At 40.2% G+C, this 25,310-nt stretch overlaps 1 protein-coding gene across 1 annotated transcript; it reads right to left on the reverse strand.

Annotated features, from left to right (window-relative positions):
- Window positions 1–17,884: 17,884 nt before the first annotated feature.
- LOC139720235 (peptidoglycan-recognition protein SC1a-like) lies at window positions 17,885–23,510 on the reverse strand. The gene is made up of 5 exons (XM_071631598.1): window positions 23,398–23,510; window positions 22,823–22,847; window positions 21,831–21,991; window positions 18,419–18,554; window positions 17,885–17,979 (listed from the first exon to the last, which is right to left on the reverse strand). Exons 1-5 carry the CDS (start codon window positions 23,464–23,466, stop codon window positions 17,885–17,887), a joined length of 486 nt encoding a protein of 161 aa, XP_071487699.1. The 5' UTR covers window positions 23,467–23,510.
- Between the last annotated feature and the right edge of the window lie 1,800 nt (window positions 23,511–25,310).

Here is a 25,310-nt window from a genome sequence, read left to right on the forward strand (position 1 = left end):
ATTTGCACAATCTACAATCCATCACGAGTCATCATGACGAAGAGGCAAGAAATTGATGCTTACCACTATCTGACGGTTTGCCATGCTAAAAGTTAGCAGCTATGGGTGAATGAAACTTAGACTTATAGGAGACAACTGGCTGCCCTCTGAATTATTCCTCGTGTGAACAGACTCCCTAAAAGATTCTCCTGTGTTTGAAGTCCACAACATTCGGTCTCAGATGTTCCAATCGATTTATGTCCCATTCACGAGAGTCGTTCAAACCCAGATTCCCTGCTGGTGCCACGGCGGCGATATCTCGACAAATGTTAGTAATGGCGGTACTTATATTACAACTGTCATGACTGGAAGAATTTGTACGTCGGTGTTATCGCGGTGTCATTGTTGTCATGCGATACTTCCGCGATGAATGTTTTGCTACAGCACGTTTTATGATACAGGATTCCCCAATACAAGAACAACCTTACGCTCACCCAGTCCAAGCGAAACTGCTCGAGATCACGATGTTTTCAACTTTTATACGGCAATATTTGTAAGAGCGATGCCTTTAAATTTGTTCGTTAAAGTTAACTCTACCATGGAATTTTATACATGTTGACTTTAATGTATGCAAACATTCGTTTATTTAGTTTAAAGGACATTACATATAAGAGACTGGTCAAAGCGTTCTTCTTTTGCCACATTTTCTCCACCCTCAAAAGGAAAACCGAATTTGTATTATATATACACATGTATATAATAAATAATATATACAAATATCTTGTATGAGATATGACGAAAGAGAAGATGTTGCATATCTTGGAATTATTTTTCGTCTTACATACACACACACACTTATATATCTATCTATCTATCTATCTATCTATATATATATTGTAACAAAGTGATGTCATGATAGTGCGTGTACGCACGTTCTCTTAGAGGATATGGGTACGGACGGGGCGTGCGTTTACACGCGCGCGGTATGAATAAGAGTCTGTACGGGAACTGACAAATGGGCAGTTGCGTTCCAGCCACGGCCGGGTAAGGACAGTGTGTGGGTCGTCCGTATACGAGCAGTTGGTGAGATTGCGAAGGGCTGTGGGCAACCCCGCGAGATACTTTCCTATGTTTTCTTCACCCATCTCCGAAAATAAAGGCAAGTAAAGTGCTTGTGCCATACACAATTCAATTACCGTGGAAATAACCGGTGTGTTTATTTGTGATATCTGTTACGTACGAATGCGGGGATATATGAGAGAGAATTGAGTCCTTAATTGTATGACAAGACAGGAGAGCCCGACTTCGATACACAACGGTCCCGATTGTGTTACATTTGGTGGCAGCGGTGGGATCTGTCAGGCATATTGAAGGATTTTGATTGTATTAGTTCATATCGTTTGCAAGATTTTCCGATCTTACTCAAATTTCGTTATTCACTTCATTTACACGACGCCCAAAGGCGCCGTCACCGACATGTGCAATCTACTGCGTTAACTACAAGTCGCCGTAAAGCCTAGTCACCTACGCAAAGGTGTCTTCACCTCTACATCGTATTAGACGTATTCCCGTGAGGCTCGCCTGGAGTCACTTCACCTATACACGCCACCTGCAGGCGCCTCTTCACCTACACGCCACCTGCAGGCGCCTCTTCACCTACACGCCACCTGCAGGCGCCTCTTCACCTACACGCCACCTGCAGGCGCCTCTTCACCTACACGCCAACTGCAGGCGCCTTTTCATCTACACACCACCTGCAGGCGCCACTTCACCTAAGCGCCACCCGCAGGCGCTACACCTCCACCAACACGTCACCTGCAGGCGCCACTTCATCTACATGTCACCTGCAGGCGCCACTTCATCTATATGTCACCTGTAGGCGCTACAGCTGTACCTACACGTCGCCTTCAGGCGCTATAAATTCATCCATAGACGTCAAGGACAGGAGTTAACTCTACCTACAGGGCATCCTCAAGCTCACATAGCAGTGCCTTTGGTTTTCCATCGTCTTCAGGTGTCATCATCTCATCGCTTGTATCTATGAGCATTCCAGTTTCATTACAGTTTCGTCAGGTTGCTTCACTACATTTTCTGCAGGCGCTTGTACTTCTACAGCAACGAAAGCAAAGCCGTTGACAATGGCGGAAAATTAAGCTCTAGATCCTCAAGAAGAACTTGACATGCTGACAGCAGAAGTCCAGCGAGGTGATGAAGAATTGCAACACTCTCGAGATAAGAATCAACTGCTGCTGGAACAAAATCGTCTCCTACGCGAAAAGCTGGAACGATTGGAATTGGAGCAATCAACCGTCGAATTTCCGAGGGTACGTGAACGAAAACGGACACCTACTGCGAGCATATTTGACGACGGTGTCCTAGCGGATGAGAGACCTATCTCTCCGATGTTTGAACATCACCGAGGACCTCCCGTTTCTTCTCGTGAGTGGAAAAAGACATCGACAGGTTTAAGGATGCCGGCACATAGCAGACGACCGCAACCACGTCAAGCAGAAAAACCTCACCACATGGAAAGACACGTTTCTGATGCAACAAGAGTAGTTGCCCAAGAAAGAAAACTTGACGAACCACACTTCGCACACACAACACCTTCAAAACCTAATATCATTCCGGACAGATTCGATGGGAAAACCCCTTGGAATGAATATATCGGCCATTTTGAAGCATGTCGAATGGCAAATGCTTGGGATGATGCCCAGGCGAAAGTGTTCTTGGTTGCCAGCCTTAGGGGGCCTGCCCTGAAAACCCTCTGCGGGAAGATCAGTGAAACATCAGGCTTTTCATATCACGAACTGGTGGGCCTTCTAGAAAAGCGTTTCGGTCCCGGACAGCTAGCCGAGAACTATCTACTTGAACTGCGATACCGCCGTCAAGGGCCAAGAGAGACAATTCAGGAGTTGGGCCAAGCGGTAAGAGAATTGTCCATGCTCGCCTATCCTGAATTACCGGAGGAAGCACAGGATCGTCTTGCGAGAACCCATTTTACGGAAGCAATCGAGGATCAGTCTGTCAGAGAGGGAGTCTTCCGTTCCAAGCCTACTTCACTGGACGAAGCCATTCAGGCTGCACTGGCGACCGACAATTTCTACAGATTGGAGGAACAAAGGACTGGAAGGAGATATAAGCAATCCAGAGTCCTGGAAAGGAACTCATTGACGGAGATAGACGAGCTGAGACAGGAACTGAAGTGGATCAGAGAAAGACTAGAGTCCAAACCACAAGCAAGCAGGGAGTGGACAGGACAGCCGGGATGGAACACACCAAGAACAGATCGCAGGTGCTTTAACTGCCATGAGAAAGGGCATTTCCAACGAGACTGCCCGCAAAAGACAAGAAACAAGTTGAAGGAAGAACAGGTCACAAATTCGGGAAACGAGGATCAGCCGACTCAGAGGCCCGAGAGGAGGCTGGATCAGAATTAGGGGCCAACAAATACCGTGACACAATGAATGAGTTGCCAACAGTCCCAGAGATACAACCCACTGTTCGAACACGACCCGACGTGGCTCGCAGTGGCCTCTTCGTTGAAGTGGAAGTACGGGGTATCAAGACTATGCTACTGGTAGACACTGGTGCTACCGACACGATATTGTCGTCCACGCTGTATCACCGTATTCCTAGAGTAAAAAGGCCACATTTGAATACCAACATCTCAGGATTTAGGAACGCAGATGGTAGTGAGTTTTCAACACTAGGAAGTGGTTGGATTGAACTTCGAATAGGGGCTTGTATCTCGTCATTGCAAGTTGTTTTCGGTAACACTGGCCAAATCGATGGAATACTCGGTATGGACTTCCTCCTACAAAACCAGGCAAGTTTAGATTTGAAGTCCAAGGAATTGAACCTGAAGGGCGAGAGAATCAGATGCACCAACGGACAAGGAACATCGTTCTGTGCAAGGGTAGTAGTTGGGGAAACTACCAGAATACCTGCTGGACACGAGGCACTAATTTCAGGTCACGTGAGATCTAGCAAGGTCAGGACAGGCCTTGGTCTGATTGAGCCTGCGCACAATGAACTAGCTCGGAAAGGAATATTAGTGGCACGTGTACTAGTTGAGGCCGACGATACGACCCTGCCTATCCGAGTCTACAACCCAAGTAACAAAGAATGCGTTGTTAAGCGGGGTACCCTTGCTGGATTCATCACTCCTGTGACTGATGTTGAAGAGAAACAGACAGAACCCACAGATGCCGGAATGATTGAAGAGGTGCCTAAGCATCTAAGAGACCTCTACGAACGGGCCAAGCAAGGAGTCGAAGGAACACACCACAAAGATATCGCAAAACTCCTATGTGAATATCAGGATGTGTTTGCAAAATCTGACGTAGACATCGGGCGCACGAACAGAGTGCGACATGGAATTAACACGGGGGATCACCTACCTCTCAAGGAACGCCCCAGAAGATTTCCTCCAAAGGAACAAAGGGAAATCGATCGTCAAATCAAACAATTGCTAGACACTGGCATGATCGAGCCTTCTGATAGCCCGTGGGCTTCCAATGTTGTATTGGTGAATAAGAAGGATGGCACGAAAAGGTTTTGCATCGAATACCGGCGTCTAAACAAGATCACGATCAAAGATGCATATCCCATTCCAAGAATAGACGATTCGTTGGATGCCCTTGGAGGATCGAAATGGTTTTCAACCCTCGATCTTGCCTCGGGCTACTGGCAGGTCGAGCTTGACGATGACGCGAAGAAAAAGTCGGCATTCGTTGTGAGAGGAGGTCTGTATTGTTGGAACGTAATGCCCTTTGGCCTTACGAATGCGCCCTCCACTTTCGAAAGGTTAATGGAGCGTGTCTTGTCCGGGCTACACTGGGATCTTCTCTTGGTCTATTTGGACGATATCATCGTATATGCCAAGACCGTCGAAGAGGAACTACATCGTTTGGCGACAGTCTTCCAGCGCTTGAGAGAGTCTGGTCTAAAACTCAAGGCAAAAAAGTGTCACTTGTTCAAGGAAAGCGTCCTTTACCTAGGTCACGTCGTTTCAGCCCAAGGAATAGCCACGGACCCAGAGAAGGTCAGAGCGGTTAAAGAATGGCCAACTCCCACTACTGTGAAGGAAGTTCAAAGTTTTTTGGGACTTGCGTCATATTACCGCCGATTCATCGCGGGATTCTCCCACATCGCTCGCCCTCTACACAGACTAACTGAGAAGGGTCAACCGTTCACATGGACCGAAGCTTGCGAGGCTGCTTTCAGAGAGTTGAAAGCACGATTACAAGAGGCACCAATTTTGGCGTACCCAATTCCTGACTGTGAGTACATCTTAGACACTGATGCTAGTAACGAGGGCATAGGAGCCGTGCTTTCGCAGGTGATCGATGGGAAGGAAAGAGTCATTTCCTATGCTAGCAGGGCCCTTAACAAAGCCGAGAAGAACTATTGTACAAAACGCAAGGAATTACTGGCTGTCGTTGTCTTCCTGAAACAGTTCCGGCCATATGTTTATGGCCAACGGACGACAATCAGGACGGACCATGGAGCTCTCACCTGGCTTCTGAACTTCCGAGATGTCCAAGGCCAGATGGCTAGATGGCTCCAAGTCATCTCAGAGTATGACCTTGACATTGTGCATCGTGCGGGGAGGTCACATGCGAACGCTGACAGTCTTTCCAGGCGACCGTGCAGGGATTGTACTCAGTGCGATAACATCAAAGGGGATTATCCTCAGCCAAACACAAAACATAAGGAGAGCCCGGTACCAAACTCAGAATTCCACCAGCAGGTAAAGGCAGTCCACGTGGAGCCCTCCATCACACTCTCTAATTTCAGAGAAGCACAACTTGCTGACGACACGATCAGATGGGTAGTCGAGTGGAAAGAAAAGGAGGGTATCCGGCCAGACTGGTCCAATGTAGAATCGCAATCAAACATCGCAAAGTCATACTGGCGTATGTGGGACCAATTGGGAATGATACGAGGCGTCCTCCATCGACGTTGGGAATCCGACAGTGGAGATGTCGTACAGTGGAAGATTATTCTCCCAGAGAAGTACCGGAAGCAAGTAGTGGCGGAACTGCATGCCGGTCATACAGGAGGGCACTTGGTGTCTAAGAAAACAATCGCAAAAGTTCGCCTGAGGTATCACAGGCCAAAAATGGATGCAGACGTAAGATCAATCATTCGTATGTGCAACACATGTGCCAGCAAGAAGTCTCCTGTCAGAACAAGACGCGCACCTCTACAACAACGATCAGTCGGGATGCCCATGGAACGTGTTGCCTTGGACGTCGTTGGTCCCTTCCCAGAAACAGAGAGAGGCAACAAATATCTGCTAGTTGTAGGGGACTACTTCACAAAATGGGTAGAGGTATATCCCACCCCGGATCAAACGGCTAAGACAGTGGCTGAGAAATTTGTCCATGAATTTGTATGCAGATTCGGAGTGCCGCAGGTATTGCACTCAGACCAAGGACGAAATTTCGAATCTCAAGTGTTTGCAGATGTGCTCTATCCTGGGAATCGACAAAACTCGCACAACGCCGCACAACCCGAAATCTGACGGGTTCATAGAAAGGTTTAACCGTACGCTCGAGCTGAGAAAGAAGATGAGAACAGCACATCAAAAGCTAGAGTGAATTTAGCTAAAGCAGCTAGACACCAGAAACGGACATATGACAAGACAGCAGAAAAGGATGGCTTACAAGTAGGGAAATTCGTGTGGTACTTCAGCCCCGCAAAGACAAAGGGATTGTCTCCGAAACTACAGCGAAGATGGAAAGGGCCATATCTCGTGACACATAAGCTCTCCGACGTCGTGTACAGACTTCAAATGAAACCCAATGGCAAAATGGTAGTTGTTCACTCAGACCGGTTGAAGCCTTATCAAGGGGAACCGTTAGAATCCTGGATCAAAGAGCCGGAAGTAGAAACAAGCTACCTTCCCGGCGAGAAGGATGAGACAGATGAAGAGATCAGAGAGGATATTCCGACGTCACCAGACGCCGAATTGGAAACAATACCCCCTGACCAAGAATCCGAACCGAATATCCCCACCCCAGCGCCTAGGCGAATGTCTATCCCGGCACCACGTCGAAACCCTCCAAGGCAGAGAATGGCCCCAAAACGATTGGGTTTTTGAAATGTGATGAATAAATGCGATGTTTGTGTTCCCTTTAGCTTACAAGTATAATACGTAGGTTGGGTTTTTTAATTGAAGGAATCAGCCTTGGTCCTTTCTTTCTGTGTTGATGCAGGTTCCCACGTTTCACTATGGGTGGAAACTTCAAGTGTTACACGTGCCAACAGTACTTCGGCCACCACCGAAGTCTCCAGAGACACATCGAAAGTCAGCATAGGCATCCGAGGCGTTTTGAGTGCCGCGAATGCAACCGAAGCTATGGAAGGATCGACAACCTCCGCGCCCATGAAAAGACACACCGCGACATGCCAGCAGAGAAGAGTCCAACGGGTAGAGGGAGGAGCCCCCATAGGAGAAGTCCCCATAGGAGGACCCCCAGAAGCCGGAGTCAGCGGAGGAGAAGCAGCCCATTGCGGAAGACTTGCGAGACTGGGGAGCAGAGGAGATTGGGTCGGTCCACAGCGACCCCAAAGCCAACACGGGAGGAGTCAGGCACGAGGGAGCGGCCCTCGAACGTCGACCAAACCGGAGATGCCGGCCCGGATGACGGATGTGGAGACCAGCTTGTGATCGGAGTGTCGCCCATTACCCGGCAGTATGTTGAAGAGGGGGGCAAAACACCTCTGTCTGGCAAGGCAAGGGGGACGTGGGCGCTACGAGAGGCGGAACAACGGGCGGCGGATAGTACATCCGAGGATGTCACGGAGTCAGATGGCCCCGGCGATGTGCTTCCTGTGCTCCAAACTGACATCAAACGCGTCCAGCTCGGGAAAGACATCGGGAGCCTTGAGGCGCATCGCATGTTGATGGGACTGCCTGTTAGAGTAAGGGAGAACAGTACCTACACATGGTACGGCGCCCAGGGCATGAAAGTATTCCAGGAGGAAAAGGAAAGGGAGTACCGGATGGTTATGCACAACTCCGCTGAAGGCAACCGGCAAACCAGTGGCGCCACCAAACTTCACAAAGTCCATCGGGGGGAAATAGATGTGCCACTCACCACAGACGACCTGGAAGAAGAATGCAAAGGGAGGGTGAAAAGCATCAAACAAACAGTGAAGAGGGAAACCTTTCAGGAGGGAATCCTCGTCTGCCAAGAGGAAACCATCACAGACTTCGAAGTCGACCTGGAGGCCAGATTCCTGACAAAGGACTGCAATTAAGTTCAGCGTGTTATGAATTTAAAAAGCTGTAGTTAATTTTACTCAACCTTATGATTTGTGAATAGAGAAAACAAGAGCCTATTTCGAAGTAGCGAAATCAAGAATAAAATATGTTTCAATTTGTGTATTTTCTCGGCCAAAGTGAGACAATAATTATAACATGTTCTATCATGACAGTATAGCAATGATAAGGATTGTTTAAGTCGTGAGTTCAGATACAAGGAAGAGTTGAAAACGTTGATTATTTGTAACATCGATGTTCATGCTGGCTAAGTATTGGAGGTCAGAGAGTTATGACTTAAGATACCCTCTATCACAGAATACTACAGGTCTGAAGGAAAGAGTTGTAATTGTGTAGTGTTTATTGGCTTTTGAGTTAGAATACTTGGCATCACAACGGATATGAACAAGGGATAAGTAATTGGTATAAGTATGCATTCCATATAATATGACTTTCAAAATTGGAAATAAGTACATTCCTGTGTAGTGGTTTTTTTGTTCATTGGGGTTTGGCGCAAGATGAAAATTATTGATAGAGTAAGAAGTTATAAACTCCATCTTGTTTCTTTAGCTTTAAAGGCTGACTTCTTATTTGAATATGCGGCTTTACACTGAGTCGTTACCAAATTTTGCCACAGGTATGAAAGCCATATATCAGGTGGTGGTTTTGATGTTTGTTATGTTTTGCAATAAGTAAGATAAGTGATGTGTATAAGCTTGCTCAGTGTGTTTTCCCATTAATTATTGACTTCTAAAGAGCGAGTTGGTTTTGAAGAAAGCATAACATCTTGTTTAGAGGAAATTATGAATTATGTATAGTTATACAGAAAGAAGCCAGATATATGAGAAGGCTGTCAGATAAAAGTTGTTTCACTAACAGGAAAGTAGTTTCATACCATCGCTTCTGTTATCGTTGTTATTTCACCGTCAGAGGACTGACTTGTTTTAGAGGGGGGTAGTGTAACAAAGTGATGTCATGATAGTGCGTGTACGCACGTTCTCTTAGAGGATATGGGTACGGACGGGGCGTGCGTTTACACGCGCGCGGTATGAATAAGAGTCTGTACGGGAACTGACAAATGGGCAGTTGCGTTCCAGCCACGGCCGGGTAAGGACAGTGTGTGGGTCGTCCGTATACGAGCAGTTGGTGAGATTGCGAAGGGCTGTGGGCAACCCCGCGAGATACTTTCCTATGTTTTATTCACCCATCTCCGAAAATAAAGGCAAGTAAAGTGCTTGTGCCATACACAATTCAATTGCCGTGGAAATAACCGGTGTGTTTATTTGTGATATCTGTTACGTACGAATGCGGTGATATATGAGAGAGAATTGAGTCCTTAATTGTATGCCAAGACAGGGGAGTCCCGACCTCGATACACAACGGTCCCGATTGTGTTACAATATATATATATATATATATATATATGTATTCCTCTGAAAGTTGAATCACCAAAATGAAGAATTGCTCTATGAGGCACAAGCATGTGTATTAATTTTCTTGTTTCTTTTTATTGTTTGCGTTCCTATAAACGCACCTGTAGAGTATTTGTTTTCTCTTAATGCTGAACTTGTTTGAAATATATATTGTGTTTTCCCAATCCGTTTCATTTCAGGGTGAATACGTAATTTGTCTTAGGTCAATTCAAGCAGTTTATGCTTCGGCTTAACTTTCAAAACGTTGCATTGTTTATTTCATTTATTTATTTATCTGTTTTGTTTCAGGAGGGTAGCTCTGTCAGTGGCTACAAACACTGATATTCTCGGAGGCCCTGTTTCGCCTTATTACTCTTTGTTCATAATTATACTTTCCAAACGTGCCAAGTGTGCACGGAAGCGCTAAACACAACAACAAACAGTAGTCAAATATATATATATATTATATATACCACTCAAAAAAAAGTTTTAAATCTGAGTTTGATCTGTTGATCAGTCATTTCTCATTTTCCTTAGAAATGATTCATTTGTGCTTAGTACCACACAAAGATTGTTTAATTCTCTTTAAATTTATACCATACTTGTCATGATTATCGTATACAGTTGAACCTCTATTATCCGGTCTCCCTTTATCCGGATCTCTCTATTATACGGACGCAATCTCGCCGTGATTTTTTTTTTTTTAATAATTACGGGAGGAAAGGGGGATTCCCAACTCCTTGAGAACTCCTACACAAACACACATGAATTACATATTACTTCCAACATGATTAATATACATTACATCAAATTTCCTTCCATATTGCTTTCCCTCAGACATTTTAACATCCCCAAACATCCCCAAATGTAACAATGAAAAGGTTGCAGTATACACATTACTACATGTGGTACTACAATGGGCTACATCAGTACATGTGTATGTATATGTACATGTATAAAGCATTGAGTCACCCGTATCCGGCCAAATCCCTTATCCGGATGAGCCCCGGTCCCGACTCGTCCGGATACGAGAGGTTCAACTGTACATGCAGGTGCAGTGCTTATACAAATATGAGGTAAAGTCAGAATTTAAAAGCTGCAAAATGGCCCAATTTTTGACGTTCTTAATGGAGTTTCCTCGTTATGAGTGAGTTCCCCATTGTTTCTTTGGTGTTCATTTACTGTAACATCAGAATTTTTATTTAGTGAAACATGTATGCGTTCAACCAAACAGACAAACACACACACACACACACACTCACGCACACGCACACGCACACACACAGGTGAGTGCATACAAACACAAACGATCATGACTCAAACCATTTTATCTCACAGAACCTCGCCACATTAATAACCACAACAAAGACATAAAGAAGTGAAATGGCATGGTCTTGGTTTTATTGGAGTTTCATCTTTATTTTGTCTTCGTTTTGTCGTTATTTTTGTCTTTACTTTATGTTTACTCTGTCTTTTTAATTGTCAATGAATATGATCGGGGCTCAGTATCTAGTATCTAGCTCAGTATCTCCACTCGTCAACCAGTACCTGACGGAGTCTTGCCAATGTCGTTGCATTTGTGACCCTCTTCCCCACAGCTCGGCCAAGTTGATCCCAAAGATATTCTATGGGGTTGAGGTCGGGGCTGCATGCAGGCCAGTCCATTCTAGTGATGCCCTCTCTCTCGAGAAAGTTGCGCACAAGTCTCGCTCTATGTGGTCTTGCGTTGCCATTTTTTTTTTTGAAGCATGTTGACCAGCATGTCAGCTTCAATTTGCCCTATGGCGTGGGCTTTTTGAACATTGCTTATACGTGGCATGATGTAAAACCATAAAACTTGATGAACTATCAAAATTGCCTGGCATGGCACCACTGAAAACTTGAATGTGAAGTTAAGATGTCTATTGAAATTTGCCTCCATGGCTGACCAGTTGAGAACAAAAGACATAACACAAAAGAACATGTTCTCTATTTACTCTTCACAACCATTCTCATTCATAAGGACAGTTCTTGTTCATTTTGCAGCTTTTCAATGCAGACCTTATCAGACACTTTTGAGTACATCCCTTTACTTGATAGCATAATCATAATGAGTAGGAGGATATCATTTCAAAGAGAATTTAATGATCTTTAAATTGATATCAAGCATGTATTGTATAGTGCTTACAAACTGGAGAAATTTACAACTGAAGTCAGATTTCCAAACTTTTTTTGAAGGGTTTATGTATATATATTTTGCAAGTATTGTACAGTGTTTAAATGAAACAAACAAACAAAAAGCATTATCAATCATATATATATATATATATATATATATATATATATATATATATACATATATATATATACATATATATATATATATATATATATATATACATATATATATATATATATATATATATATATATATATATATAATATCAATACCTGCCTCAACTGCAGAATGTTCGGCCCTTGTACGAAAGCAAATATTTACTTGTTGATCTTCATGATTCCTATAAGGTAAACGTGAACGTTTGCCAACGTTTATCCGCTAAGATTATGATCTCTTTGTCTGTTTGTTTTCTTTCAAGGTTTGTCCCAGTTCGCTGTATGGTATACAGTATTGGTATCACTCGTGATCGACTGTTTTGTCTTGCTGGTTCACTGTGTTTGATGAGATGGCTAACAACTGATATCATGACACGCACAGTCATTGGTAGTTATCTCCTTCTTTATTCGTAAATAATTTTGAACTGTTATGCCGACATAAACAGACTTGACTATTCAGAGTATTTTTTCTGATTTAAAGGCGAGTCGAGTTATCATAAGCTCCATCAAACAACAACAACAACAACTACTACTACTACTACTACTAAAGGAGATATCTCTATTCTGCACATGGAAATGAAAAGGGCTTAGCTCTGAAGTGTCTTTTTGGTTGTTATTCAATCTCTATGATACATAACTGTCAATCAATGTCAATGTCAATACAGTATAATACACCTCGCCTCAGACAAGTCGAAGAAAAACTCTACCCCGGATGGATATAAATATAAATGAATTCTATTGTGAAAGTACAAATTCACGTGAGCCGCGGGATTTCCTCCGGTCCCCTTAATTGGGTTAATTCACAGGTTTGGTGAATCTCCTTGTTCATCCATTAGCATGGCACAACGTGCAATTGCTAACCGAGAGAGGTCGGCATTATTAACCCCCACTTTCCGGATTGTGGGAGTGACGGACCACGTAAACAGGCGAGTGGAATCTTTAGCTTGCGTGAGTAATGATTCTCTCATTCACAGGCCCCCATTTCTGTAATCAATCACTATTGTTGACGTCTTCATTACTTTCCAAAAAAATGTGTATAATTATTTGTATGCACGTTGCAAGCATTATATATATCAAAAGACGGCCCCCAAAATATTGACACCAGCATAATCTTTATATTGATATCACTCCTTCCATTAATTTGTGTGTAGCATGTGGTTTCTTGTTCTCCTTTTTTTTTATGTATAAGAAAAGAATCTTCTGTATCCCGAGCATAAGCCAGTTCGTAATTAGCTCATGTACACATTGGTACAAATGACCTTTTCCTTTTTCTCAGTTGGTTAGGCACTTCACTCGTTTTCAAAGCGGCATAATGCATAAGCTTGCCCGACGTAACAATTTATGGAATTCGTGTTCAAACAAATAATGAACTTGCGTTTCGATCAGGTGATCAGAATACTCCATCAGTTGACAATTTAACAGGCATCCATTTCATTGTTTTGTATTGAATGCAATAACAGCCTATTTCCTTTTATATTGCGAAATACCATTCTTACTGTCAGGTGGATGTGCTGGCAAGCACCATTTAGATAAGGATCACATGAATAATCATCGCATCACAGATGCTTATCTCAGTGAATTTACAAACCAAAATGCCTGTTGGTACAAATGACCTTTTTCTGCTTATGCGCAAAGTGGAATTACGAACTGGCCTATCAATGGTCATTTTTTTTTGTTCAGTTTGGTCTTTAGTTGTACCCGTGCGCGCCCCTCATCCTGTTCTTCCCATCACTGGGCTTTTGTTGGGACCTATACAGTCAACAAACTTGCTTATTAATAGGTTCCATCGTATTTCTCTATCTACAGCATTCTTTTACTTTTACTGACACATCGACCGCTATGTACTATGTTCGTATTTACTTTTCTTTGTATAATCATCCAAGCTGGACATTATGTATCATCGTATTTTGTTATTTGTATGTATTTTCCATCGAGAAAAGGAAATTGAAATTGAAAATTAAAGGGGGTAGTTAATGTAATTATAAAAGGGTAAAACCAATCATGTGGCAATATGAAGAAAATTATGATAATGTAGATATTCATCTTCAAAATTATCACCATCATAATAATCATCATTGTCATCACTATTCCCATTAACATCGTCATAAACCATCACCATCATCGTCGTGTTAAGTGACATCAAGATCATTATTTCAACGTCGTTGTAAGCATTCCTTGCACTTGCTGACTGCTTTTTCACAAGCCCCTGAACGCGATTTGGAACACAGCAATTCCAAATGATAATGATAATAATGATGATGATCATGATGATGATGATAATAATGATAATGATAATAATAATAACAACAATAATAACAACGATAATAATAATACAAATTTAAAATGATGATAATATCAATAATGATATATGACTTACATTGCGCCAAATCCACTCTGTAGAGTGCTCAAGGCGCATAGACAATACACAATCATATTGATTTCTACACACACACACACACACACACACACACACACACACAAGCAAACAAAGAAACTGTTCCAAATTAACATATTGCAGAAACATCGAATTCATGTAGAGCTAGTCGTAAATGCTAGAACTTGCCTGTTGGATTTTTTTTATTGACTTCCAAGTTGGCAAAATCAGACATACCTAGCCTACACCTCGTGAATTCATACAATCACTGTACCTATGCTAGCCGATGAAACCTCATTATTTCGTACAATTAGGCCCTATACTGTATACCTACACAACACATCATGAATTCAAAGAATTACTTTACGTATAAGCATACACAATACCCTATATATCAATTCATACAATTAGGTAAGAGTTCGCCGAGTTAATTCATCACAATCGTATCCTACCGTCACTACATTTTCCTAATTCTCCAAATTATCTTATACCTTACCATTTTTGCCTATATACTGTACCCTCCCTACACGTCGCAAACTATATTAAATCTCCAGTACATCACATAAATCCATATATTGACTGTGCATGACTTCACAAATTCACGCAATCACTACCTGCAATATACACCTTGCAAATTTACGCAGTGTCTCTATCTAAATGCATACAACAGCTGCTCTTGCATTAATTTAGTTTACAGGACCTGCACATGCATCCGTGCATTGTGCATATTTCTGCAATTATATTGTGCCTACAACATTGCACCTATATCGGCCCTATCATTTCAAATGCTTATAGTGCCGGGACGTCTAGTAAAATCCATACAGAAATAATGTATGGCTACTGGCAAAATCATTTTAACGAATCTACTTTGGCCAAGGTATCTCTGTTGATATTTACTATTATTATTTTTTTTTTGTTGTAATTTCAGTACATAACAAGTACGAGATTTATTCCAACGTATATAGTAAGCGTGGTATTGTGCTGGTAATTTGAATTACACTACATCTAAGCATTACAATCTGAAATACATTTCACAATTTCTTTCACTGTCATGTATTCTATCTCTTCAACAGTTCTCACTCACCTATAAAAGCTACCTGCATCCAATCTGTAAGGCAGATCCTCGAAAGATTTATAAAGTACCGAATTTGATAAATTCCTGCTATGAATTCCTCAGTGGTGTGAAATATGTACTTCAGAAGTTATTATCTGTCTCTTCGGTGTGTTGTCAGATGTGCACTCATGGTCAACAATCGAGTAAAGCAAGACATGTATTGCTCTTTTTGTTTTCGCTCTGATTTTCAGAATTGGAATGCCTGCTCGTTTATTTGGATGTAATTGCACGTATGCAAAACTTTTTTCTTTCTTTTGTTTTTTTCCCCAGGGAACTAACTAATTCTACAAGCTCACCTTTTTTTTTCTTCTATTTGTTGCATGTTCCCTCCATATTCCTTGCTAGCTAGTGCTGTTTCAACTCAAAGGGATTTAATGAAGATCAAATCATTTGTAAATCACATGTATTCATAATGTGCTTGTAGGTTCAGCTGCAGGCCTGTATGTAATATACTTTAATTATACTATTGTTTGTATTTGTATTTGCTTCATGACATTTCACCTTTTGTACAAATTGTCAATGCTACTTTGCAACATTTTTTTATTATTTGGATAGTGAAATAAAAATGAATAAAATGAAATGAAGTGGTGGTTTTGTAGACATTTTGGGAATCAAATTGTCATGATCATGCTGCTGCAGATGTCGGAACGTCTCTGAACATCAACATCGATGACGTGAATTCTCGAGGGGCGTTTGGCGGAAGAGAGGACTAACAACTACGTGATCTGTTAGGGCTGCCCACTGACCCGGATTGGGAGCTCTAATAAATGAAAGGGAATGAGAAAAGGAAGAACATGGTGAAGTTGTGGCTCTTCAATATTTGTTACTCCGTCATATAAACCATCGATAACAAACCTGAAAAGGCAGACACGCATGTATAACCACGAGCCATGCTCTAATACATACAAATAACTTGAAATGGGCTTCAACAGATTTATGTGATTCTTTTGTGATATCATGATACATTGCTTCCTGCACTTAAAACACAAACATCACAACACAGCACATGCACACACTCAAACACACACACACACACACACACACACTTTTTTGTATTTACATGTAAAAACACAGTATGCAAGTGATGAGTAATTGTGCGTTCGTATGCTATTGTTTAATTTGATTTATTTTGATCTATTTCTGCTTTTTTCCCAACAAACAATGCTTTGGTACATAATGAAAAGGATATGTTACCAAGAAAATTCTACTGAATTGTAACAGCACATGAATATGTAAAACGCATTACACACAAGACCTGCAACTGATTTGGGGGATTTGCAATTAATCGCAACTTTCTTGCGATACCCCCATAGACTTGAAAAAAATAAAAAACCTCAAAAACCTACCCAGTGTGAGTGAGATTGGATCCGACTGTAGAGACGTGCCCCCGGGCACACTGTGCTGGAAGCTTGACGATGGCCGAACAGGGTATAGCATGACATGAGCTTGTTCCTAGGAAACGGATGGTGAGAGATTTAGGACAGCACTGGTATACATATGAGATCATGAGAATGGACTAATTTCAAATGGATTCCAAATTCCATTTTCCATTTACCCAATTATTTTGAACAATTAGTTCCATACATGCATATTCTATTTTGATGTAATACTTACCCCGGGGCGCTGTAACACGTAGGGTCTACGTGTTGGGGTAGCTAATCGGTAAATGTAATACAACCTACGTTTTAATTTTTTTTTTCCGAATCTGTATCGATAACAAACATGTGTTATTGGAAATAAAATGTCATTTGAATTGAACTGAATTTGAAATGAAAGTATGAATCATCTACCTGACGAGAGTTAATGCTATCACCTCACACATCTGTGCATCAGGCTGAGAGAGTTAAGGGCAGCTGATAAATTGCTAAAAGGCGACATTTATTTCAGATCATTTTACCGAACCGAATTTTGTAACGCCTTGCTAAAGAGTACATCCGAGGAAAGATTTTGTAAAATTGGCTTGCCGAGGCTGACTTTCAACAATCTCATCATAATGATTAAGCCTTTCCCATCGGTGTCTGTAAACACAGTTTATAGGATGATGATAACGATCAATAACGTGGTAATAGAAATGGTAGTCGTGGTAATAACATAAACAATGATTATAACTTGCTTATTAGGCTTTGACAGATCACTGCGCACTAACTCAGATTTCAGCCTTCAGATTTTAACTCTGTATTCGAGTTCCTACTGGAAGTGGCCAGCAGAAAACTGAATAGATTTACGATTAGCAGTCAATGTATTTCTGTAATGTAGCAGCATAGGGTAGAAGAACTGTTCAAAATATGTTTCTCTGAATGCATTTGCTGTTTTCAGTGGCCTAAAAGTAAAGAACAATCACGAGATTTTAATCCACCCTACACCTTTCTCTGTAAATTAAGATTATGAGCTACGAGCTAGGAGGCAGAATTAGGTCTTTACCTGTTTTCCAAGCAGTTCAAAAGGCTGTAGAGTGTGTTCATCATCGTGTTGCTAGGCGACGTGTACCTGAAGTCTCCAATCATGGCAATGCCTTGTCAAAATGGAATGTTAAAACAAAATTATGTTGTTCTATGTTTTGAGCACATAAAAGGGAAAGCGCGTAGTAATGGGAATTTGAAATGGATCCACATCTAAAGCTCCCTGATTTTTTTTTTTTCAAAATTGGCTAAAATCTAATGTCAAAGGTTCCAAACCCATCTCATCCCAAACGTCCGACGTTGCCCGTGTCCCCGCCACCACAGGAACTGGAAACGTGCCCCTGGACCCTATAACCGTCAGCCCTGGAACCCCTCTTATAGCATTCCGCGGCCCATGATAATTACGTGTGGGAGTAATGTTTCGAAATGTAAATCCAAATATTCCGAACACGTAATTGTGAATTCATCATCATAGTAGGCAGTGTCTAAGGTATATCACTATATGACTGACGAAGGAGACGGCATTGCAATGGAATTATCTATCCTAATTACCTATGGAGTAGGAGTTATAAGAGCCGGCGTGTGCTCCTTTTCTGTCCCAGCCACGCCCCTCGTACACGTTCCCGTCTCCACCAATCAGAAAGTTGTATCCGATGTCCCACCAGCCTCTGGTGTTCATATGATAGTTCTAGGAAAAACAAAATGCAAATGTTTACACAGCAATCAATTTTTATCATAACTAATTGCGTAAATACTTATCATTATGGCGGAACATCATTATGACAAATCATTATGGCGGAATCTTTCAATGATTATTTTGCAACTCTTGGTCCACATCTTGCCAGTAAAACCCCGAAATCATCAACTGAATTCTATAGATACTTAGGTAATAGGAATTCTCAATCAATATTTTTTGAACCTATTGCTGAAGAAGAAATTATGGATATCATTAAGAATTTGAACGATAAAAAAAGTTCAGGATATGATGGAATTACAAATTTTCTTTTGAAAAATGTTTTAAGCGAAATCATTACTCCTCTTACTTACATTTTCAATCAATCCTTATTTAATGGCAAAGTCCCCAATAAGATGAAGGTCGCAAAAGTTGTCCCTATCTTTAAGAAGGGACAGAAAGATTTGGTGAATAATTACCGACCAATTTCTTTGTTGACTTCAATCTCTAAAATTCTTGAAAGGGTGGTTTACACACGATTATCAACATTTCTCACAAATCATAACATTCTGTCGGATTCTCAGTTTGGTTTTAGAAAACATTACAACACAACCCATGCTTTACTTACTTTTATAGACAAGGTAGCTCATGCTATAGATAGTTTTGAACATACAATTGGAGTTTTTCTTGATTTTTTTCTAAAGCTTTCGACACGATAGATCACGAAATCTTGTTTTATAAATTGTGTCACTATGGAATCCGCGGGACCCCCTTAGAATGGTTTAAGAGTTATTTAACAGAAAGAAAGCAATTTGTTAATATCAATAGCCATGATTCGCAATTAAAGCCTATTTCATGTGGAGTCTCGCAGGGCTCCCTCTTGGGCCCACTTTTATTTATCTTATACATAAACGATCTTCCAAAATCATCGCAAATTTTGTCATTCATTTGTTTCGCCGATGACACAAGCTTGTTTTTTTCACATCGAGACCCTAATGCATTAATAAATATGATGAATACTGAGCTCAGGTCCGTGCAATCCTGGATTTATGCGAACAAATTATCCTTGAACATAGAAAAAACTCATTATATGGTATTCAGTAATTCTTTGAATGTTGTTCCATATGATATCAAAATAAATGATTTATGTTTAAAGCAGGTTAATAACACAAAGTTTTTAGGGCTTTGGATTGACCAAGAATTATCCTGGAAAACTCATGTTAATTTTGTAAGTAAAATTTTGTCTAGAAATATTGGGATTTTGAATAAGCTCAAACATTTCTTTCCTGTTCATATTTTGCAGAGTATATATTCTTGTTTAATATCTCCACACTTTAATTATGGAATTTTGGCGTGGGGAAATGCAATTCACTCATTACTAGATTCCCTTCTCCGTATTCAAAAGCGTGCAATAAGAATCATAAATCACGCCGGATATTTTGCCCATACCAATTGTTTTTTCCATCAAAACAGAATTCTGAAAATTTCAGACCTATTTTATTACAATCTCGGAATTTTCATGTATAAACTAACAACTAATGAATTACCATCTGTTTTTATCCACATGTTCAAAAGGAATCGTTCTATCCACTGTTATCCCACTCGCCAGAGTGACGCCTATCACCTTCCCCGTACTCGCACTATTTTTGCAAAGAAAACAATTATTTTTACTGGACCCAGATATTGGAATGATCTCCCTCTAGATATCACTTCTTCCTTATCTTTATTCACCTTCAAACGTAAATTAAAACAGTTATTACTTAGTGGATACACACTACCAAGTTTTTAGCAACCTTTTTATGCTCCCAGTCTTTCGTCCTTGTCCGCAGCACCAAGTTATTCAAGTCATTTCATGGTACCGATACATCTTTTAATAATATAGCATTTTTGTTATTCAAACACCGCGAGACTTGTATGCAGTCTGGTTTGTGCGATACCTATGTGGTTCATTAGTTTATTACTCATCGATTTTTTGTACTGGTGTAATTTTAGTTGGTCAAGACAAACATATCCGTTCTCCGTGTAAAATTATATGCCTATGAACTCGGGAACCTACAGTTTTACAAGCTTTAAAGGGATTGTACAGTTTTGGTTGAGACCTAATTTCAGGTTTCTAACATTTTTTGGTGAGATAATGAGAAACCTCTTACAAAATATGAAAGAGCATGTAATTCTATGAGGAATTCAACGTTTATTTGATGAAAATTGGTTTTGAAATGGCTGAGATATCCAAAAAAGAGCGATTCTAATAAAGTTTGGGACCCACACTTTATTACAATCGCTTTGTTTTACTTTGTTGTTGGATGTTTCACTCATTCCAAAACCGATTTTCATCAAATAAACTTTGAATTCCTCTTAGAATGGTATGTTCTGTACTATATCATAAGTGTTTTCTTGGTATCTCGCAAAAAGTTAAAAGCCCAATTCTCATCTCCACCAATACTGTACTATCCCTTTAAAGCTTTTATGTAGGCCCCATCATATTTCTTATACTTACTAGTGACATTTTCACACGATATGACCGTGTACATTTGTGTCAAGTACATTTTCTTTTTCTTTTTCTTCTACAATCAAAAGACATGATTGTATATATTTTGTATTCTTGTTTTGTTGTCAATAATTTTGTAATTTCATCATTGAGAAAATGGAAATATGAAATAAAATTTGAACTGAACAAATACCAAAGTGTACGCTGGTCGAAATGACGTGACCCTTTGTTGTATATCTATTTCAAACCATTCTATAGTCGTAGTCGTCCATTCAGCGACCTTTTATTCTCTTTACTCTTGTGGTCAGAAGGTATAGAGTATGTGAATGTGTGTACGTGTGCACCACCATATTATACCATCTGCCCGAGTATAAATACACTGCATCTAATATATACGTGTATATAGTCCCAGCAAAGGACTTAACCAGAACATGCTGGGGCGGTGCAAGGAGAGTTAATATATTGGCAGCAAAACTTGCACATAGACGTGGCTGATGTTGGGTTGCACCCCTTTAATCAAGCTTTCGGGCGAAATGCCCTTCTTCATTTGTATTACTGCTGAGTGCGGTCTTGTGATGTTGTCTGTGTTAAAAAAAATACACAGACAAAAAGAGAAACACATGATATTTTTAGTTCTGGATTCCATAACTGGTATCTACAAATAAGTGTTGGACATGATAATGCCTGATGAACCGGTGCACGGTGATCTACAGCACTACAATATTCAAGATGATGGATTCTTATGATGACGAAGTCCTAACAGTTTACCAAAAAATATGAAAAGCGCCATCTATGTGCCTTACCTGGATTCCACGTACAACGGACTCGCAGCGTGACCGCGTGAAACACTGGGATCCAACGGTGTGGTGTACGATAGCATAGCGTGTTGGCGTGTTCAGGGATCCAAAATTAACCGCTGAGCGGGCACCCCACTGACTGCGCGAAACGATGTTTGGACATCCCCCTGCAGGGATTTTCACACAGGAAGACAATTTAATCTTAACAATTTAAGTAATAACTCCAAGGTAGGTGGTACAAAGATTTGCCATGATTTTACAGAGCAGCATTTTGATTGTAACTAATTCAATGATATTTAGGAGCGAAGCTTAAAACCACGCACAGTCAGCAGTGGTCAGAGGAAAGGCGAAAATAACATAATGAAAAAGTATAATATAGATATCGTTCAGGCAACCCACAAATTTGCATATAATGGATGGTGTCGACTAAAACTTAATATTAGGGTTTTCGCCATTTTCTGTATCCACTGAGTCCACACGTTTGTCTAAAAAATCGTCCTCTTTGTAAAAATTGCAAAGTTACAATTCATGTGTTATTTTTGGCTGATATCCTGATGACGCAGGATTTCAGCTCACTCACTCAGATGGTCATAACAGAATCAGAAAAGAAACCCAGAGGTTGGCACATATTGCCTCCCATTGACGAAATATTTTATTTACAATTTTGAGAGGAAAGAACCCGAAAAACGCTTGCCTCCAATATTCACATTTACAAAAATACATGAGAAGGCTAGAGATGTGATAGAAGCGGAGACGGAATAGAACCATTGAATTACCCAAGAGATACGAAGATTGTAGCTGTGCCCCGAGTCTGGTAACCAACTAAGTTATATCTTTCTCAAACTGTACGGTCCCTTTCAGCCTTAGTGCACGAAAATAATTTGCCTCGTCGAACAGGTTTTGAAACAACACTTTAATAATACCCATCACTATATAAGCAATATTTCCCCATGACTTTTGTTGTGATAATAATCTGTTATAAGATTGTTAATACTCACCGTTTCTTTTAACCCGAGAAGGGTCCTGTAAGGAAGGAAAAAGTATCATTCAAGTAAAATAAGTCTTTTACCAAATACTCTTTACGTTAAAATTGATTTCAAGAGAAATGCGCGAAGTACTGTAGGCCTATACAGAACACAGTCATGCTAACGTTGTCTTAGGTAACTGTGTTGCAGTTGCTGTGATGACGTCTATACGTATACATGACATTTTGATCCGAAAGAAATGATAAACATGATCCTTATTCTTGTTGTTGTTCTAAGACAATATTGTTTCCTTAATCGACATATTTGCAATTATAACATGTATGTATATGTTCCTTCTTACTGGGTAGAAAGTAATTTGATCCACAATATTTTCCAGTTGTACGGGATAAAATAAAAGAAAAAAAGTGTTGATAACTCTAACAATAGCGCACATAGAACTAACAGAGTATACCAATAGTGAAAATGGGAAATATTGCAACAATCAAAAGTTATAAAATGAACAAAATTGCATCGATTAAGATATGTAAACTTCAAGTTGTAAATATTGGATATAGGTATAGTATACGCTCATGAGTCAAGTGTCTTACCTCAATGGCCTTTCCCAGAATGCAATGCACCAGATACAGGAAGAGGGTGAGTCGCAGAATCAAATGCATCTTTGCAAAAAGCTGGCAACTTTGATGATACAGAAAGACCAAGAGCTCTGCGTCGTTCTAAACTTTTGCTTGGTAGCACGGCTTTTTAAATGCTAGCCCACCAAAGGCGGGAAATCGATGTATCCTGTCGGCTGGTGGATATCTGGGCCACCCTCTGCCAGTTAAAACTCTTTCTTATACTTTGATTGGATGAAACGAACTTTATGTTGGCAGCGCTTCCATAATCACCAACCTTGCACCTTAATGCCAGCATTTCCAAATGTTCTTCCTTGAACGAATCGAAGATAAATGTTTGTTCTATTCAATTGTTTTAGTCGAATTTACCACATACTGCTCAACTCACATGCAAAACTTCTTAAAACCACTTCCCTCAGTATCAACAAAGTCACATGTGGGCCTGCATGACTTTATGTGACACGGATCTTCGGAAATTATATCATTGTAAATATGCCATGATGCCAAGAAAATAAGAAAAACATTACCCAAAAGGAGACTCTTTCAATGTCAACCCATTTAATCTGATAATGTCTTTTGAAATCCTCTGCAGGATGTGTGACACCGTTTTGTCTTTTAACGGGATGATTTAATTCTATCTTCTTCTCTCTTTTTTTTTTTGGGGGGGGGGGGGGAGATTGGCTGGGTAAAGGAAATATAAGACTGCAAGTATGCAATTATTTTCAGTTAATGATTGTATTAAATTATATATATTTATATATAATCATATCACTTATACATCAGACACACTTTTTTCTTGGTAAAAGAAATATCAGACTGCATATATGCAATTACTTTCAGTAGAATTTTTAAGAATTTTTTTCTTTGACGAAGATTATACATGAACAGTCATGAAATAGACTATAATACAATCAAAACCCAGTTATGAAGAGATATTTCGGTACATTATATTTTGTACTATACCTACTACAGACCCAAAACTAAAGTAGGTACACTGGCACTTTTTTGTTGTTGCTAATTGTTTTAGTTTGAATGTCGTGGAATTATTCCAAATTTTTTTAGCTAAGGCTGTATTTACTATGTCGCGATTAACTTACATTTATCATTTATCTAATTGATTTACTTTATCCTTCCTCAGTCATTTCATTAACTTGCCATTCTTTCTTAATTATAATAATTATAATAATATTTTTTGTAAAACAAAGTAATTGCACACACATTAATTAAAAAAAAAAGTATTTATTGGTAGGCAATACATACGTTACATGCATTGTAAATTTTACGCCCAATCATAATTTTCTGGCAGGCTGAACATGTTGTCACTACCATTATTTTTATGCGAGGAGCAAGACTCAATTGGTTGATATCTCTTTTGACTTAGAGGCATAAAATAGATTTTTCTAGGATTTGCAATGGAAAGGTGTAGACGTCCACGTGTGTGTACAATATAATTCGTAATGATTTGAAGACTCTCTCTTGTTAATATGATTAAAATGATGTAACCAGACAAAACGTGCAGGTAAAGGTAAATAAAATAAGTATGAATTATTGATTATAGATGCAATGGTATACATTTCAGTGGATTGAATGGAAACTTTATTAGTAAAACTTTTGATTCCATCATTTTGTAAATTAACTTCCGCAGGAGTCTTATGCCTACAAACAATGTTTACCCTTATCACCACCTTCTCAAGCTACGTTGTAAACCAAAATCATATATTTTTGATTGTTTCATTGCTTCATATTATCGTGCCCTGCTTCCTAATACGCTATAACAATAGTTCCTTTCATTTAAGACTAATCGGACATTGTTAGAGCGTCCTTTAAAATGACAGATATTATCAAATAATATTTCCTTTCTGAATCATAACATTTCCGACTTAACTTTG

The sequence above is a fragment of the Diadema antillarum genome, unplaced genomic scaffold, assembly GCF_040938485.1.
Source record: "Diadema antillarum isolate AM-2024a unplaced genomic scaffold, OU_Dant_1.0 scf00000124, whole genome shotgun sequence".
NCBI classification, from domain to species: Eukaryota; Metazoa; Echinodermata; class Echinoidea; order Diadematoida; family Diadematidae; genus Diadema; species Diadema antillarum.